General features: G+C 37.8%; 1 protein-coding gene across 1 annotated transcript in view; it reads right to left on the bottom strand.

The window, feature by feature from the left end:
* Positions 1-15423, bottom strand: part of LOC148948668 (uncharacterized) — a 62948-nt gene that overhangs the window by 34604 nt on the left and 12921 nt on the right. Inside the window, exons 4-5 of the mRNA XM_089094582.1 lie at positions 9751-9858; positions 5906-6062 (exon numbers count right to left, since the gene is read on the bottom strand). Of these exons, the coding sequence (XP_088950708.1) occupies positions 5906-6062; positions 9751-9858 (265 nt within the window). The remainder of the gene's footprint in view (positions 1-5905; positions 6063-9750; positions 9859-15423) is intronic.

Below are 15423 nucleotides of genomic sequence, written 5' to 3'. Positions count from 1 at the left end.
AAATTGAAAGGGCTAGTGCCCTTTTAATAGTCGAAAGTGATTGAAGGGCAACTAACCCCCCACTCCCGCCAACCATTTCCCCAAACACATCCAATCGAAATTTTGAGATATCGATTTCGTTCAACGTAGTCGAAAGTTCTGGAAATTAGGTCTTTTAGGATGATAACCCCCTCAGAGTCCTCAGTGCAAGGGTTGTAAGTTATGCCCTGGGGGGATACAAGGCTTATATAGAAAGTTATCGTAGAAATTTCAAAAGGGGCTCATTGGTTTGGAAATCGAAATTGCCCTTTTTAATAGTCGAAAGTGAGTGGAGAGTAATTAACCCCCTTCTCACGCCCACCATTTTCCCAAACACATTCAATCAAAGTTTAGAGATAGCCATTTTGTTCAACGCAGTTGAAAGTTCTGGAAATTATGGAATTAAGGATGACAAACCCCTCAGAGCCCCACAGGGCAAAGGTTGTAAGTTATGCCCTGGGGCCATATAAGTTTTTATAGATGGTGTTTTCGCAGAAACATAAGAAGGGGCGCATTCAATTGGAAATTGAGAGGGCTAGTGCCATTTTTAACAGTCGAAAGTGATAAAAGAGCAATTAACACCTCTCTTACGCCCACCATTTCCCCACACACATCTAGTCAAAATTTTCATATATCCATTTTTTTCAACGTATTAGAAAGTTCTGGAAAATAGGTCTTTGAGGATGAACCCCCCCCCCAGCCCACAGGGCAGGGGGTTTAAGTTATGTCCGGGAAGCATATAAGGTTTTTATTGTAAATGTTGTCGTAGAAACTTCAAAAGGGCTCATTTAATTGGAAATTGAAATAGATAGTGCCTTTCTTAATAGTTGAAAGTGATTGGAGAGCGACTAACGCCCTTCTCACGCCCACCATTTTCCCAAACACATCCAATCAAAATTTTGAGATGGCCATTTTGTTTAACGTAGTTGAAAGTTCTGGAAATTATGTCTTAGATGATGATAACCCTTTCAGAGTCCTCAGTGCAAGGGTTGTAAGTTATGCCCTGGGGGCATATAAGGTTTACATAAAAAGTTGTTATAGAAATTTCAAAAAGCGTTCATTTGATTGGAAATTGAAATTGCGCTTTTTAGTAGTCAAAAGTGAGTGTAGAGTAATTGACCCCCCTCTCACGCCCACCATTTCCCCAAACACATTCAATCAAAGTTTAGAGATAGCCATTTTGTTCAACGTAGTTGAAAATTCTGGAAATTATGTATTTAAGGATGAAAAACCCCCAAGGGCAAAGGTAGTAAGTTATGGCCTGGGGGCATATAAGGTTTTTATAGATAGAGTTGTCGTAAAAACTTCAAAAGGGGCTCATTCAATTGGAAATTGAAAGGGATAGTGTCCTTTTTAATAGTCGAAAGTGATTGGTGGGTAACTGACCACCCTCTCATGCCCACCATTTACCCAAACACATGCAGTCAAAATTTTGAGATAGATATCGTATTCATCGCGGATGAAAGTTCTGGAAATTAGGTATAAGAGGGTGACACCTCCCACAGCCCCCATGGCAACGGTTTTAAGTTATGCCCGGGAAGCATATAATGTTTTCATAGAAAGTGTTGTCGTAAAAACTTTATACAGGGCTCATTCGAGTAGAAATTGAAAGGGCTAGTGCCTTTTTTAATAGTCAAAAGTGATTGAAGAGCGACTAACGCCCCTCTCACGCTCACCATTTTCCCAAACACATCCAATCAAAATTTTGAGATGGCCATTTTGTTTAACGTAGTTGAAACTTCTGGATATTTTGTCTTAGAGGATGACAACCACCCTCACAGCCCTTGGGGTAAGGGTAGTAATTTATTCCCTTGGGGCATATAAGGTGTTTATAGAAAGCGTTGTCGTAGAATCTCAAAAAGGGCTCACTCGATTGGAAAACGAAAGGCCTAGTGCCCTTTTTGATAGTGGAAAGTCATTGGAAGGCTTCAAATGTTTATAGTAAAGATCGATCTGGGTATAATGTATGATTTTTTGTTGTTGTTTTTGTTTAGACCAGGGCACTTCGTATCGACAGAGTTGTCGTAGGAACTTCGAAAAGGGTTCATTCGATTGAAAATAGAAAGGACTGATGCCCTATTTAATAGTCGAAAGTGATTGGAGGGCAACTAATCCCCCTCCCACACCCCCCCCCCCGTTCGCCTTTATTTTTAAAAACTTATTGTTGCCTTAAGATTAAATCGAAATACACTCTGTTAATGCTAATTCTCAATAAAGTATCTAAGATGCAGTATCCCAAGAACGACTGAGGGTATTATGTCCAAACTTTCGGGGCTACTTCTGCTCTTAAAATTTAACCAAGGTATCAAAGAAAGTAAGCAGATTTAAAGAGAGTGCAAATTATGTTCTGGCCTTGGGAAGGCATAGGGGTTTTGAGCCCAACTTATGTTAATTTCTGCTCCTTTTGAGTTTGACTCGGATAGTTATTGCAATTTATCTTTGTTTTTGGATACACTTGTTTGTTGATGATGATTTGTGGTAGTTTCACGCTTGGTAGATAATTTGATTTTATTTTTGCTCATTTTTTGTTTAATGGAGTTCTTTACTTTTCTTTGAAAAAATTATTTTGTGGAAGAAGTTCTTTTTAATTAATTTCTTAAACGGACACACCATCAATTTCCTTTTCTTTAGTTCAACAGTACCACTGTTGCAAAAATATTAGAAAATGTCTTTGATCATTTAAGAAAAAATATATCAAAAACTAACATAAAATACCCAATTCACGAATTTTTTTTAAGCTCTATTACAAATATTCAAGGTTTATGCCATTACTCATTTCATTGCTGTTGTTTTTTATTTTTATGTTATCATGGTTTATGTCAGGCATTACACAAAGACAAGGGGAGGGAGCTTGACCCCCGTCCCTACAGATAAAATCAAAGCAAATTTAATATTGTCCCGTATCTTCCGATATTGTGTAAACCGTTCATCTTAATTCCCCCTCGAAATCTGTACTCCCCCCTCCCCCCCCCCCGAGAAGAGTAAAATGATACCTTAATGTTATGCTTATCTCATCATTACAGTTTTTAGTTACGCAGAGATTTTTTTTTTCTTTTTTGTTTTGGCTTCAAAAGTTTTCAGTAAAAAAAAAACATGTTTTTGAACAAACTTCTTCATAAAAGCTTGGCCTGGAATTCTAAGACGATTTTTTGTATCAGCTACAAACACCAAACCAAATTTTTGGCTGCAAACAGCAAACGAAACAAATGCGACTTTATAGAATGTTGTCTTTCTTACAGTAGCTTGATACATAAAAAAAGATAAAGCTTACTCTCATTATGACTCTCACAGTGATCTACTCCATCTAAAAGTTCCCTCAAGAAACTTTAGACCGTTGGATATTACGATCTATGTGCTATCAGATATCAAAGTTTTAAAGTGGGGATACCTCTAATTAACTTCGAAGCCTGTTAATGCCTGGATCGTGAAAATAAGTACTCAAACATTTCTTAGGCAGTCACCTTGGCTGTGAATAATAAAAGCTTGGCCTGGAATTCTAGGACGATTTTTCGTATCAGCTACAAACACCAAACCAAATTTTTTGCTGCAAACAGCAAACGAAACAAATGCGACTTTATAGAACGTTGTCTTTCTTACAGTAACTTGTTACATAAAAAAAGATAAAGCTTACTCTCAGTATGACTCTCACTAACAGTGATCTACTCCATCTAAAAGTTCCCTCAAGAAACTTTAGACCGTTGGATATTACGATATATGTGCTATCAGATATCAAAGTTTTAAAGTGGGGATACCTCTAATTAACTTCGAAGCCTGTTAATGCCTGGATCGTGAAAATAAGTGCTCAAACATTTCTTAGGCAGTCACCTTGGCTGTGAGTAATAAATTTCAGGCTGATCTCAGCACTTATGTTGTTTTTTTTTATTATCAGTCTCCAGTAAGCTACCATGGAAGTAACCAATGCCATGCAAACAATCCCAAAGAACCCATCGAATGCTCTAAACCTCCAAATTCTATCATCACGTTATAGTCTAATTGGTTGTCTTAGTAAATTTTACGTCTTCCTTCGCAGACCAAATCTGCACCTTAGAAGCCTGAGTGTATTTCCTTATGATTGCGTCTCCTTACAAGTGTACCCATGATTGGAGGCATAAAGTGGACCAACAACTCTTCCCTCCTCCCAACACCAGCTTTTTCAGCAGAAAGGACGGGATGGCACACCTAGTTCGATTTAAGATCATGAAACCACTTTCAACTTTTGTGGTCGAAGGACAGAATTGGCCCAGTGACCTTCCCAACCTCACCAACCCATGCCTCTTCACCAGCAACGCAAACATGTTGCCCCTTGTTCAATTTGGAACACATAGAAGGATTAACAAGCTATAATTGTAGGACCAAACTAGCCCCATGGCCTATTCAACTATTTACATATGGTCAATGCCAGTTTCTACAAAGAATATTATGCTTTTGAACGGATTCGATAAGTTTTTAAACTTGACCTAGCTGGAAAGCTGCCATATATATATATATATATATATATATATATATATATATATATATATATATATATATATATATTCAGCTACACTGAATCGGGAGAAGAAACAAGCGGACACTGCTATTTAGACAAAAGGCCGAACCAAACAATTGTACCACCAAATTTAATACCTCCATCATATAGGCAAGTGTTTCAGCAATCAATACGGCGTCACAACCGGTCGCAATTGAAAAAATATAGGCTAGTGGCAATATGTAAAAAATTAAGTATTAAAAGTGATTGTTTTTCGAATAAGAAGAAAAAAGGGATTCTATTGATATGTCAATAGTCAACTAAAGGGATAAATTCAATAAAATGGGATTACCTAATTGGTATTTCTAAAAATATGTTCCTATAGGTAAGTCAATTAACTAATAATATTAATTGGTCTTACTTGAATAATTTTGATAATAAACATATTAATACATAGCTTATATCTATAGCTGTTCAATGATATATACATTTCTTTCAAATTCCTCGTTGGCAACAAGATATTAGGGTTACATTCTTACATAATTTTTTACCCATTCTTACATAATCATTGTTTTGTTTTACCCAATTTACTGCCAATTATAAGCATTTTCTGTCTTTCACTACAGCGATCAGGGAAGTTACATTTTCAAGAGATCCATGGTGATATTTTTTCATTCATTTTCTGCTGATTTTTCATACACGTTCTTAATTTTTAAACTTGGCACCCGCTAAGTATTAAAACAACACACCTACATCGAACGTCTTTTACCTTAAAAATTAAGTTCATGGGTTTTCCTCATCTTAAAGGCGGATACGGTTGTGCACATTTCCACTTAACCAATTTAAAGAACTAGAATTATTTTTAGCATAATATGTACTTTAAATTCAAGTTCCTGTAATTACAAAAAAAAAAACACACAATTGGCAAGTTTTAAATAATGTAGCTGTACTTTTCCTTTATCATCCTTTCCAAATCCTTTAATAAGTAACTAGTCCCTATGTACAATTTCAAGCATTTAAGCTTATTCTAGTGTCGAATACTTGCAAACACAATGCTCATTTTGTTAGTTTTTTTCTTCTTTTGTTTTTACAGCAAAATCTTTTGAAACAACTTACAGAACATTTTTTTTTTTAAACACAATTAAAACTATTCTTATAATGTTAAGACATATAAGTAGACGGCACTGCAGTATTGGCCTTGAATTTGGGAATTTCGGCTTTCCTATTATCACTGTATGTTCCAACTCGTAAAATGCAGCATATTGTGCCTTATTTTAGAACGGCCTAGTCTTGGCTAACTCGCTCAAATTCTTTTACCAATCATCTTACAACAAAATAAATTCAAGCAGTGGAAAAATAGCTTCTACACACGAAAAAAAAAAAAAAAAAAGGTGGGAGCATTCAATAATGATACATTACCTCTACCAGGCGGCGGTGGTGGCAGTTCAGCTCTAGCAGACCTCCAATCACCCACCGTCCTGTCTTCTTGGGACTCAAAATCCCTTTGAGGACCTCTGTTACGATTGCGATCTTCATTAAGGTTCAGCTCAACTTTAATTTTTCTATTCTTAATTAGCTGAAATACAAGCATTTTTCATCTTTCATAATATAATAACAGATGCAATTTTATGTTGAAAACATAGCTTTCATTTGTTATACATTTACACACTTTTTTCCTAGTTAATATTTGAATAGTGTGAGCACACACCTTACTGTTATACATATTTTGATAGTAAAACTTAATTTTAGCTCGTAAAAAGAACCGTAAAAGTGAATATTCCATAGCAACATGCTTGTATATACTAGATAAAGGATCAGCAAACCAAGAAACAACTAAAAAGTGCACAAGTAAAAATAAAGGAAGAAAGGTGCTTTTTTTACCGTCGGAAGGATTAAAAAATGAGTTTTTTTTACCGTCGGGGTGATATAAATAAGGCAAAAATCATAGTAATCATTCTAAGGTTGGGTTTGAATCACTTTTTAAGTTAATGAGGTTCAAGATTCTGTTTAGCCAAAAGTAGTAAAGCCTATCAGGTAGAACTTGTTCATAGATAACTGCTCTTTCAGCCTAAATATAACATAAGTTCAAAGTCTTGCTCAAATAATTCAATGAAAGACCAAGGATTCCAATTTCAAATTCTTCATTGTATCTTAGCTCAGAAACTAATGAACTAATAAAAGAGGAAAGACTTATCATATACAGCTTCACTCAAAACTTGGTTGTTACAAAACTAGGTCACTAAAATTTTCTGTCTATTTAAATATACCTAGTCGATTAGATCTTATCTAAATCTATTCTGACATATATAATGAACAAAATAGTTATATAACGAATAAATTAACAATCAGTAAAACAGAACTTTATTTTTAGCTTTTAAAGTTACTGTCCTATTTAAAGTGAGCGGGAGATGAGCACAAAATAAATTCAGAAACTTCAACTTGTGTATGCTATTTTGTACAACGTTTTACCTTATTAGAGTTCTACGAATTTGATTTCAGAAACATCCCTACTATCCCTGAAGAATGCCTAGTTTCATAATAATGATAAAAAGAGTTAGACCTAAAAGTTTCCCAAAATAACTCCGGTGAATAACGATTCTAACATTGACAAACATAAATAGCTAGTTGATAATCTCTTAACTTATAAACGGAAAAATTTCATTTTATTGAAGCAACTCAAAGTACTATTTTCAAATCTCACATAATCTCCTAAGACGCGAACAACTTCATTTTGTAAAATCTTTAAAACTCGACACAAAAAAACTAGTCCATAGCAAACAACCATAAGACAGATACGGATTGATAAGAGAAAGATACAGGATGATTAGAATTCTTGGTGAAAGCTCATTCCTTAGCCTTCTTATAAGACCCAAACAGCTTGCCACTTTTGCTTCTACTACATCACAGTGTAGTTTCCAACTCAAATTGAAATCAAGATCAAACCTAAATATTTAAAATTAAAAGCTTGATTTAAGAATACACCATTCAGACAAATTTCATCATTTAAAATAATAGGAGTACCAATTCTATGAAAAGTTATTAAAGACAAACATTAAAGATAGACAGTTGCATCTCGTAAGCCTTGCCAGTTCATTTAGGACCTTATTAGCCTTTTCATTCAAAAGATTTTTCACAACATGATGTTACTGTAAACACAGTGTAATCAGCAAATGACGTGATTAATTTACCAGGAATATAAAATCGCATGGTATCTACATAAATTAGGTAAAGCAGGAGCCCAAGCACCAAACCTTGAGGAACTCCGCAGTGGACTCTATAACTTCTTGATTCGCAGCCATAAATATTCACTCTAAGTGTTCTCCCTCGAAGATAAGACTCCAACCAATTCAAAGATACAGGGTTTGTCTGGAAAGTAATAAGACTGAGTCAATTTAAAAACATTTGTCGAAAAACTTTCTTTAAAAACTTTCAAAATAGGCTACTTTTTGCGTCAGTGCAACGCTGCCAGGACGATTTCAAAGCATTAAAGGCGTCACGGTGTGCATTCTCCGGAACAGCCTCGAGAGCCACGGTGCATACTGCTTGGATCCCCTCTGTCACCTCAAAATACTTGCCTTTCAACGTCCTTGTCAGGCGAGGAAACAAACAAAAGTCCGGGGGGCCACATCTGGAATGTAGGGCGGCTGTGGGAGCGTTGGAATGCCGGCCTTGGTCAGGTAACTGTTCACGAGAAAGGCGATGTGAGCTGAGCGTTGTCGTGGTGTAACTTCCAGTCGACTGCGATGTCTTGTCGGACCCGATTGACCCTTCTTTTGAGTCTCTTGAGCACTTCCATTTAAAATTTGGCGTTGACGATTTGTGCAGGAGGAACAAAATCATGGTAAACGATGCCTTCAACGTCAAAAAAGACAATGATCATCGTTTTCACTTTGGGTTTCCTCATTCTTGTCTTTTTTGGGCGAACAGACGCCGCGTGTCCCGCCCGGAAGATTGCCTCTTTGTCTCGGGATCATACTCAAAGATCCAGGACTCGTCACCTGTGATTACTTTTTTCAAAAATTGGGGGTCACTTTCACACATGTTCAAATTTTCTTGGCACGCTGCCACTCGCTTCCACTTCCACGCTTTGCAATTTCTGGTCGTCAGTGAGCACTTTTGGGGACCATCTTCGTGCACATCTTGCGCATTTTCAAATGCACCGTCACAATATCATGAACAACAAATTTTGGTAAATTTAACTTTTGGGCAGTTAAACGAATATTTAATCGACGGTCTGAGTTCAAAACTTTGCGCACACGAGTCACATTGTCGGTGTTTGTCGAAGGTCTTCCAGCACAGTCTTCATTGGCGACCTCTTCCCGGCCCTCCAAAAAGGCCTGGTGCCACCGAGATATACCACTTCTTGCTAAAGAAACATCTGGGTAAGTCTGCTTGATCATATCAAACGTCTCAGTCACAGATTTACCGAGTTTCACACAGAATTTAATCACGTACCTCTGCTCTAACTAACGCTGAATTTTCGGCTTGCACCACTCACAGAAACACAGTCACGCAAAAATGTCTGTCCTAACTCTCCAGGTGCTCTGAGACAACTGACCAGCCACTCGTTCGGTAGCTAGGAACGCCCTCTACCGAATCCAGTCAGCGCATGCACGCTCCAAAGTACAGTCGCGGCGCAATAAAATCAGTCCTATTACTTTCCGGACAAACCCTGTACATCCTGAACACATATACAACATAGCCTGCTCAATAAGATCTTAAAAACAACAGTATCAAAAGCTTTGCTAAAATCTATGAAAATTGAAAGCACTAACTCCCCACGTTCAAGCGCAGAGCTAAAAAAATCTGTGAGATGGTGGACTGCTTGTATAAACTAATAATAGTCATTATTAGAATCATCATAAGTTCTTATTAGAACTAATAATTGTCATAAATGCAAAAATCTCTTAATCATAGATAGGGGAGGCAGAAGGCACCGGTTTTACAAGGGAGAGGGGGAACTGTCAAAATTTGAAAATATTTCTTTTTCAGGCCAGTGGTATTTTGATATTTCTGGGAGGAAGGGTCTTCAGACCGATTCCAGGGAAGGGGGACCCATGTCCACGTATGCTAATTATCATCCTTATTTCTAAAATGTAGGTGTAAGTGAGAAACCAACCATCGACTTAAATAATTTATGCTAGGTTTAAAGAAATATACGTTTGATGTAGTATTCAAACATTTTTATTTCAATTTGATATAGCGAATACTCGTGAAAAATTAAAGAAACACAACTAAATCAAACAAATTAAGCAAATGCTTACCAGATCATTGTTACCAAGAGCTTCTATTAATTGTAGCTTGTCTTCAAATTCAACAAAAGCATAGCCTTTGATGCGATTGCCATCCTTAGGCATTTTGATATTTTTTATCTAAAAAATGAAGAAATGTAAAAATTAGAAGCAAAACAAATACTGTCCTTGAAAATGATCTTCAGACCATTCTAACAGATCTGTCCCTTTTAAGAAGGCACAAAACACTTCGAAGTCGTTGTAAGGGATGGTTGGAGGCATGCTAGCAACAACTTGTGAGCCTCACTCAACAAATGCGTTAGGAGTAATTTATAACGGCTTTTCACACGTGACACAGCCATCAAGGATTACAGATTAGCGCTTTGAAACCAAATATGTAATAGACAGGGCATGCTGTCAGCCCATGAAGAAATATTAATAATTTTTTGACTTTCCAATATTTTCTACAGCTCACCGTAATTCAACCTCTACATCTTTGTTCAATAGTAGCGTTGTAAAATCCTAGTGTAAAGTTAATATATCTTGTGCATTCAAATATATTGATGTGTCTTTAGCAAATTATGCCAGCAACATCTTGAATACAAGTCAAACCTAGTCTAGAATTTGAAGACAATTTCTGTATCTTATCAGATGATTATAATCATGTTGGTATTGTGTCCAATCAAATTTAAAACCAGAGCCTCGTTTTTAACGACCAGAGGCGAGATCCTATTGCTGTTTCTCTTGGGGAGCAAATGAACAAGGCCACCTAATACACCTTGGTTCACCAAACAAAAAGAATAAGTGTGTAACTCGAATATTTCTTTAGAATTTTCCCATCACGACTAGGAGAGCATACGGCTCGCTGGTTGCTCAAAAGATTATGTCTAACTGTAAATTCTAGTCAACCAGTATAATGTTTACGCGATCTCAATTCTTGCTTGTGCACTATTTTGGTCGCTCATCTTAGAGTCAGCCCATTCCCCGTAGGAATAGTTTTTACATATATGTCAGGTTCCTGCCCAATCTCTAACTATGTACAAGTCTACACGTCCTTCCGCTCAACATGTCCCAGTCACCAACATCTTGGAACCATTTGATTCCCTACTCTCCTATATCCTTTATAGTGTCCACACAAAGCCAGCTACTATCCTCATTTCCTACCTTAACCATAGAAATGTTGTTCTCATACATACCACTAATCACTATAGTTTATTTACCTGGTATAGCATACAACAATAAGACCTTTGCTAAAGCTCTTCTATCAGCTGAATCAAGCACTTGCTCATAATCTATAAAACTAAGGACTAAATGTGTATGATGACTCGGGAACTGATCAATGATTAATCTAAGAGTAAAAATTTGATCGACGCATCCTCATCGCTTCCTAAAACCACACTATTCCTACGAATCCCTACAGTAAATGCGAAGTAAGTTACTTCCTACAGAAATCAAGCCAGTGCCTCTATAATTACCACATTCACTTTGATCGCTTTTCTTATAGAGGGGTTTAATTAAATTTTTCCTGAAATCGCTAGGCACTTCCCCTTTTCCAAAAATCATATTCACAAATCTTTAGTAATTTATCTCTAACTTCACAGCCACCATATCTAAAAAACGCATCTACCAAACTGTCAGCAACTGGAGCCTTATTACTTTTTAATCCTTTTCAAGCTGTCTCAAATTCTTTCTCTCAAGTAAATCTTCCTTCACTTTCCAAGTGTAACGAACTTCTTCATTCATTTCTATATGATTTCCAACAACATTATCAAGGTTTAGCACAATCTCAAAATATCCTGATCTCTTTAGCTATTTCCTTATCACTTATCACGGACCCACTCCTATCCTTAACTCGGACAAGTCAAGACTGACTATTCCCTCTCAATTTTTCAACACGTCAATGCAATATTTTACTATTGTACCGTCTGGCATAATAGATTAATCCTAGATACTACTAGACGGTGATCTGTACTTTTAACACCCCTCTCAACAATGGTCTGAAGCACATTTCACAAAGTGTTTAAATTTTTGAAAAGAAAAAATAAAAATGCATTTTATCAGGATTATTTAGCCTCGCTGTACAAAATGACGCGAGCATGATATAACGAAGCCAAGACGAAACCAAGCTAGATTTACGGTGCCGGAATATGCTGCAGTAGTCTCTGGTCAACTAACCCGCAAAATTTTGCAGGAACAATACTTAGGCTTCGTTTCTTTGCATTTGATTAAACATTGCAGTTTTCGATAACTTGGGAATTTTAGACATAGACACATTTTATTAAACTTACTCTTTTTAGCGCTAAAATCCCTAATACCGAGGGTTTTTACAAATGGGACAAAGTTAAATAACAAAACGACAAAAAAAAAAATGAATAAAACCATATTACTTTTCTTAGGATTGTTGACCATGTCTGTAAAAAAGGGGACAGAGGAATGCTGGTAGCGAGTCGCAAGGCATGTCACTGGGTTGAGCTTGTATTGTCTCCGGGTACGGGACGTAACGGGGGCTAGCAAGGGCAGGATCGTCCTGTGTTTGCTGCTACGGAGCAGGAATTGGCCAAAATAGCAAATAAGTCTCTGACGGCGGTTAAAAAGCGACTCGAGGCCAAGAACCTTAAGCGCATTGTCATAAATAGTGAAGGCCTGACCCAGCATAATCTTACAAGCCCGAATTTGGATAGCTTCGATATCTTGACACATCCCAGCACTCAACTGTACACTAGGGCCCCACACTGGGCACGCATATTCAATGATGGGTAGGATATAAGTCTTGAAGGCAAGCTTCATGGAATTCACACTGAACCCGGACCGCTCAACGGTAATCAGTGACTGTAGCGCTGCATACTCTTTTCGCACAAGGTCACTTACACGGTTTTTGAACTTGCAGTCAACGGAGAAAATTACCCCCTGAATTTTCTCACTGCCAAAGGTTTTAAACAAGGTAGGGGGTTCCTGAAAGTCTGATTTAAGAGGTTTGAAACGCAACACCTTACACTTCTGCTCATTGAGGGTAAGGCTAGCTCGCTCACATTCATTCTGAAAAACCGAGGGTAGACTAGGATCAAAAAGGGGGATCGCTGATTGGCCTTCTAGTAGGTATTTGATTAAGAATGACAGATCATCAACAAATTTATATCCGTCCTTGAAAGTACGCAAGAAGAAGTTAATCACAGCGAGGAAAATAATTCCGGCTAGTTTAGTGCCCTGAGGGGCACCGCAATTAATTGGGAGAAATGCAGAATTTGAATTGTCTTCGCTAAGAGCGAAAACGCACAGCTCCCGCTGGGAAGGAAAATCAACGACTAGACGCAGCAAGCCACTTTTGGCGCCCATTTCACTTAAGTACTTGAGAGCGATAATGTGTTTGTTTAGATCAAAGGCTTTTCTTTAATCAGCGAAGGCCAAGTCTGCGAAGCTTTTCCCTTTCTCGAGCCACGATAGAATGTCGTCATACAGACGCACTAAGTACACTGACGTGTTGGAGCCGCTGAGGTATCCGTACTGGAAAGGGTCTATATTTGATTCTATATCACTCATTAGCAGTCTTGCAACGAAGGTCTCTATTACCTTGGCCACGCAGAGAGTCAGCGAGATAGGCCATAAGTCATCGCATGATTTTGGCAGGGATTTCTTAGAGATCACTTTGATGTAGGATTTTTTCCAGGGGTTGAGAAGTTCGCCGAGTGTTATGCAAAGGTTGATTATACTAGTGAGAGAGGTAGCAAGGAAGGGCCCAAATTCATGAAGGAGACACACTAGGATTTCTCCCGGATATGAGGAACTATGAGGTTTGAGCTTCAGTAGTTCTGTGCACACTTGATGGGTCGCAACTGACGGGCATTGTTCACAAGGTGCACTAGTGTCAAGGACTGCAGCTAGTTCCTTTTGTGAGAAACTCGGGTAAGTGGTGCAAATACCAGCAAAAAAACCATTAACCTCAGTAGTTGTTACGTAAGTGTCGTCCTCTTTCGGGATTTTTAAGTGAGGATCACGGGTTTTACCTGTTAACCTTTTCACTGAATCATGCCATTTTTTGCTGTTGCTGAATAGGGTAGGATCAACATGGTTAGATGCGTAAGTTCTTCTGGCTGTGCGACAAAGAGCAACGACTTTGTCATGCAATCGGGCATCATGCGACTGGCCCCGCTGTTTGATGAAGGCTTTAATCTCAGGTGTGATCCACGGTCGGTCAGTATAAGATCTATAGACTGTTATGGAATGATGTGTCCCAAAATCATTTTTTTCATCAAGAAAAAAAAATCTTGAGCTGGTGAATAGATGAAGAAGTAAACATTGTAATACAAAAAGTTCCAGGGTAGAAGATCATGTATGATACTCAGAAACAAAATCAAAATCTTTGCATAAAAACCAAACTCGGCTTTTTGTAAAAATATGTCATTGTTTTCTAATTGTAACCTTTGCATTGGTAGAGAAAAGGCAAGGCGGATTCTACATTTAGGAAGCAAATATATCTTTGCTTAGCGGGAATGGGGTCATGCCACAAGACTCACTTTAGGATTTGACCTTTTATTGAATTGAACACTTGCTGTAAGTCCCCAAGGAATATGTGCAAGCATTGTCTCCTTTCGTTAGATCCACCCAGCATCATGTATACAGAAGATAACGTAGACAAAGGACCGTTTTGGCCGAAATCCTTAATGTACGTTACGCAAGAAGGGGTCAAAGTCGGGTTCAGGTCTTTCTAGCATTGTAGTTTAAAAGAGATTGGCTGAAATCGCCAGTAGATTGATGCCTCTATGGTTGCTGCATTCTGATGCATCTCCTTTCTTGAAGAGTTTGGCCATAAATCGTGTTTCCTATCTCGGGGGCAACTTCTAGCTCGTCACAGGAGCGTGAAGAAACATAGCCAGATGGTCAAAGTTCGTCGTAGGCTGGGCTAGATCATTTCAACCAGAACGTGGTCTGTACCAGGGGCCTTTCCATTTTTCGAGTTTTTAGGAGCTGGAAAGATATCGCAGGCTGTCGGCTTGTCATAAATGATAAAGAGATAGAAGAGAAGCTGTTCTGGTGAATCAGGTAGAACTTTAGATGCGAAGCGATGCATTGAGTATCAAAATAAATAGCCAAACAATCTTATTTTTCTTCACTTCAATAAGTAGCCTCCCTCCTTCATATTCTAGTTCGTGTGTCTCGTTGGGATCATTTCTTTCTCGGTTTGTCTAGCCTTTTTGTTCATATATTGCCGTCCATCAAATATAACACTTCCCATTTCTGTCAGCTTCAGTGTACTCTAAGTTCTTGGTCAACATTTATAGACCATTTTTCCAAGGAGAGTTTGACATCAGTTTCTTTCAATTTTAATGAGATTCCAAGTTTTTGTGTGGATATCAACAGATCCTTAGTGAGTTTTCTAACACCAAGGGTCTCGTCGGCCGCATTCGTGTAGTTTCTTTCAAGAACTGTATTGCCAGCTTCTTTGAGCTTATGGTACGGCTATTGAGGGTTCCTAATTCATTGGACAGTTTTATACCAGACAAAAATTGGACACCCATGTCACTTGGCTTCTCTATACCAAAACTTCTGAGAATATACGTCTTCTGTCTCCAATAATTTGAATTCAGTTTCAATTTAAGTGTACCGACTACTAATTCGCAGCCACAACAAAATTCGGTACTTCTGAAAATTCAAACGTCTTTTAGACTCCTTCACCATCTCCAGAAAATCATGAAATAGTCAATTTGATTT

The sequence above is a fragment of the Artemia sp. Qi Xiang Cuo genome, chromosome 9 (assembly GCF_049724085.1).
Source record: "Artemia sp. Qi Xiang Cuo chromosome 9, ASM4972408v1, whole genome shotgun sequence".
NCBI classification, from domain to species: domain Eukaryota; kingdom Metazoa; phylum Arthropoda; class Branchiopoda; order Anostraca; family Artemiidae; genus Artemia; species Artemia sp. Qi Xiang Cuo.
The sequence above is the reverse complement of the archived record's forward strand: the minus strand, read 5'-3'. Positions and strand labels throughout refer to the sequence as shown.